We start from the raw sequence: 4,261 nt of genomic DNA on the forward strand, positions 1-4,261 counted from the left end.
CTTTTCCCTTTTTCATCTCTTTTCCAAAGATAAATTTGCCCCAATATGGGGTTTTTCTTTCCTTTCTGATCATTTTCAAAATGAATTTGCCCCAGTGTGGGGTTTGCAGTTCTCAGGGGTTGCCAAACGAAAATTATTGTTCTAATAGCTCAAAGGGGATGACTAGGGATGAAATGTTTTGATTGGAAAGGAAGATGGCCTGACTTGTGCCTCGTCCCTTGCGCGATTTCCAAAAAGAAATTTGCATAATCAAATAAAGAACTTCTTACACATGTCCGAGTTGATAGGTTGAGGGAACGTCTGTCCATCCATTTCTCCTTTGAACACCCAATAAGCTTTGTCAATTTGAAGTAAATATGCCTTCGACTTCGTCTTTCATCGCTTTAGCCCTTTGTTTCCTTTTCAGAAGATCGGTGGCAGACATAGGTCATGCTTATGACATTCAGCTGTTTTTCATCAATTAGAATCAATCGTTGGTAATCCTACTCTGACCAATCAGCTTCGAGCTTGGCAGGGGAGGAATTTTTATCAATGAAGGGATCTTGGCCTTTTCCATGAAGGTTTTTTCAAGGGATGGATTTTCAATGGAGGGATTTCAATGAAGCAAGTTTTATAAGGGATTTTTAATGAAGGTTTTTCAAGGAAGGGAGTTTTAATGCAGGAATTTTAAAATGAAGGGATTTTCAATGAAGGGCTTTATCGAATTCCAGAACAATGATATCCAGAGGGTCAAATAATTTCACCTTTGGCCATCTTAAAAGAATTTAAAAGAATCAAGACAATAATCAAATCAAACAAATTATGCACTTCATGCAACTCCAAATCAAAGTGGAAACAAGATAAACTCAATTGCAAAAGATGCCTTCATTACACTATTCACATATGCAGGAAACAGTTTCTGGTGAAATTTAGTAAATAACAACCCCTAGATTTACCAAAGTTCCCTTCGAGAGGGAAAATACTCGGCCATCCAAATGGTGCAACGTGCCTTCAAGATTCTCAGATTTCGTCACTGGAGGTGGGTGCCTCTAAAGTGTCCTCATGTTTGGGAAAGGGGTTTGTGCTTACACTCTGTCCCTGTTCACCCTTTTTCTTTAGCACTATTACTCCGAATTCGATCATATCCTGGATTTCATGTTTCAATGCCCGACAATCATTGGTGGAATGCCCGGGAGCTCCAGAATGATAAGCGCAGACCGATTGAGGGTCATAGCCAGAAGGAAAACGATTGGAATAGACTTTAGGAGGTATAACACCAATTTTCCCGACAGCTTTCAATTGCTCATATAATTGGTCAACAGGCCGACCTAGATTGGTGAAGGTTCGGTTTGACGTTGAATTTTGGGTGTCACTGGTTTGTTGGTAGTAGTAATTTGGGCTAGGGGGTGGAATAGGTCTTGGGTTAAAAGGAGGGCGAGGTCTAGTTTGGAGACTTGGTTGAGGATTTTGAAAGGGTGGTGTGAGTACACTTGGATAATTTGGTCGAGGTCGAGAATGGTTAATAGTGGTATGATGGATAGGACGGAAGCTTGGGTAGTATGGATAGGGTGATGAATAAGCAAGGCGGTTTGAAAATCTAGGTCTGGCCGAGGGGCCCTGATTCCCAACAAAGGCAGTTTCCTCTTCTTTTCCCTTAGATTGGGATTTTTCCCCACTGTAATTCTGGCTTTGCAGAGCCTCTAGTTGCATCTTCAATGTTGACACATTAATAATTTTTCCGGCCTTCACAAACTCATCAAATTCTTCCAATTTATTGACAATTTCGGCAAAGGAACACCCGGTCATTCGAAAAATTTCCTCAAAGTAAGGCGGGTCATGAGTTTTGATGAACGTGCGAACAATCTCGTTTTCAGTCATAGGAGGCTCCACTTTGGCGGCCAGTTTCCTCCATCTCTTCGCGTACGTCTTGTGGTCCTCAGATGGTTTTCTTTTAGTCCCCTCAAGTGTGGCCCTCGTTGGAGCAAGCTCGCAATTGTATTCATATTGCCTCATAAAAGCAGTTGACAAATCCATCCAAGATCTCATATCCTCCGGCTTCAAATTGGAATACCAATCCAACGCGTCACCTTCTAAGCTTTCAGGAAACAAACGAACTGGTAGATTCTCGTCATCTATTGGCTTGCCCAACTTGTTGGCAAACATTCGGAGGTGCGTCTTGGGGTTGCCCGTTCCATCATACTTGCTAAACTTGGGTGTTTTGAAACCCATGGGCAATTGCATATCCGGAAATAGGCACAGCTCGTTGTAGTCCAACCCTCCTTGTTTGTTCAAGCCTTGGCCTTTCCTTATGAAATCCTCAAACTGATCCAATCGCTTTAGCAAATTCTTATCCACTGGTGCGGATGACTCCCCGGCTTCAATTTTCCCTTGAGCAGCGGTATCTAGGGTGAACGGCTCAGCGGTGGGGTAATAATAAGGTCCCCGTGGCTCGAATGGCATGCTCATAGTAATTGGCGGATACTTTTGGGGAATTTGGACATGAGGAGGGTTTGTTTGGATGTGAGATACATAAGCAGGTTGCGGGCCATGAGTGGGATAAGCAAAGGCTTCCTCAGGTGGGTTTATGACTTGTGAAGTAACAAAGGTTTGAGTATAAGGTAAAAATATGGGTTGAGGTCCAGATTGGCCAGGAGGTAAGGGCTCATGTTGTTCATCGCTAGCACCACTAGCTACCAATTGATCGATTACTCGCCGTTGGGCCATCATTTCAACGCTCAGCTCATTAAATCGGTTTAGAACTTCGCTCAGTTGAGCTCCCATACTTGCCAAGTCAGTCGGTGATGTGGTGGCGGGCCTATCAGACGATTCTGGATGGGTACTCATGTTTACACTATCTCTTGAAGCTCGGTTACGCGATCGGGTGATAATGGGGCTTTTTCGGGTAGCTATATACTACCTGAGAATGTAGGAAAACCCTTATTAGATACCCTTCTTGATTGACTGCTGTCAAAAAGAAAAGAGAAAAGGAAAAAAAACAGGAGTTAGTAACAATTAGAGTAATTCGGATGCATGTCCTATGGGGGAACCCTTTTTGTGCCAAGGGTAGGCCTAGCATGAGAATGCAATCCTCTAGGGTAGGCACTATACCATACCTGACGAATCCGATCAATTGAGTGAAAAATAATTTTGAAAATTTGGCCAATTGGAATGAGAAGAGACGTTTGTTAAAATGAGGACCTCGTCCGAAGGGATCGATCACTTTTGATCGATACAAGAACTTGCAAAAACGCACGGGTTTGACCTTGACGAACTTCCTATCAAAGAGATTGGAATTCGTTGATAAAATTTCTCAGTGAATCACGGGTTAAAACCCCAACTGATCAAATGGCTGGATGCAATGGATGGTTTTCTCAAAAATCGACTAAGTTTCCAATTTGAAATTGACATTGAAACCCTAATTGGTCAAATGGGTTGAGTGAAATTGACAATTTATTTAAAAATCGAGCGGATTATCCTAAAAAGGGAAACGGGTCAAATGACTTAAATGAAGTTTAAAAACTTACTCAAAATTGGCCGGATCATCCTAAAAAAGGAATTTGATCGCATGAAATTGAGGATCTTATTCAAAATTGACCAGATCGCCCTAAAAAGGGTAAATTGGTCACATGACCCTAAAAAGGGTAAATTGGTCAAATGAATTGACGATTTATTCAAAATCGACCAGATGGTCCTAAAAAGGGTAAATTGGTCAAATGATTTGATGATTTATTCAAAATCGACCAGATGGTCCTAAAAAGGGTAAATTGGTCAAATGATTTGATGATTTATTCAAAATCGACCGAATGACCCTAAAAAGGGTAAATTGGTCAAATGATTTGATTTATTCAAAATTGATTAGGAATTGACAAAATGGATCGATTGAATCGTTCCGCCATTGATGGTTTCAAAAAATTAGTCTATGAGCCTTCTAAGATCACGATTTGGCCTCAGTTTATTTATCATCTCAAAAAAGAGGAATCATTTGTGAATTTCTTCAAATTAATGTCCTTTACGCAAGGGATTTTTACCAATTTTTGATAAAATGGCCAAAAAGTGATTATTAGATGCTCATATTCCAAAAATTGCTTCATGAAAATGATCGGATCTTTACCTTACCTTGTGCACTACCCCTTCGGATGATACGAGAAAGGTAAACGTGCAAGTCTCCTTGGATTAAGTATCCGAGACATATGGTGGCTTATTCCTAAACACGGGATCCCCTAAATGGCATTCCCTTCCTAGGGTTTATGCATGATGCCATTTATTAAAGCAGTAAAATATG

At 41.0% G+C, this 4,261-nt stretch overlaps 1 protein-coding gene across 1 annotated transcript; it reads right to left on the minus strand.

The window, feature by feature from the left end:
- Positions 1 to 999: 999 nt before the first annotated feature.
- On the minus strand, positions 1,000 to 2,823 carry LOC113759936. The gene has a single exon (XM_027302516.1). The coding sequence runs from the start codon at positions 2,821 to 2,823 to the stop codon at positions 1,000 to 1,002; it is 1,824 nt and encodes a 607-aa protein (XP_027158317.1).
- Between the last annotated feature and the right edge of the window lie 1,438 nt (positions 2,824 to 4,261).

The sequence above is a fragment of the Coffea eugenioides genome, chromosome 2 (assembly GCF_003713205.1).
Source record: "Coffea eugenioides isolate CCC68of chromosome 2, Ceug_1.0, whole genome shotgun sequence".
Classification (NCBI taxonomy): Eukaryota; Viridiplantae; Streptophyta; class Magnoliopsida; order Gentianales; family Rubiaceae; genus Coffea; species Coffea eugenioides.

Excerpts from the sequence above, each read along its gene's own strand:
- LOC113759936 (XM_027302516.1), bottom strand. The coding sequence starts at position 2,823 with ATGAGTACCCATCCAGAATCGTCTGATAGGCCCGCCACCACATCACCG.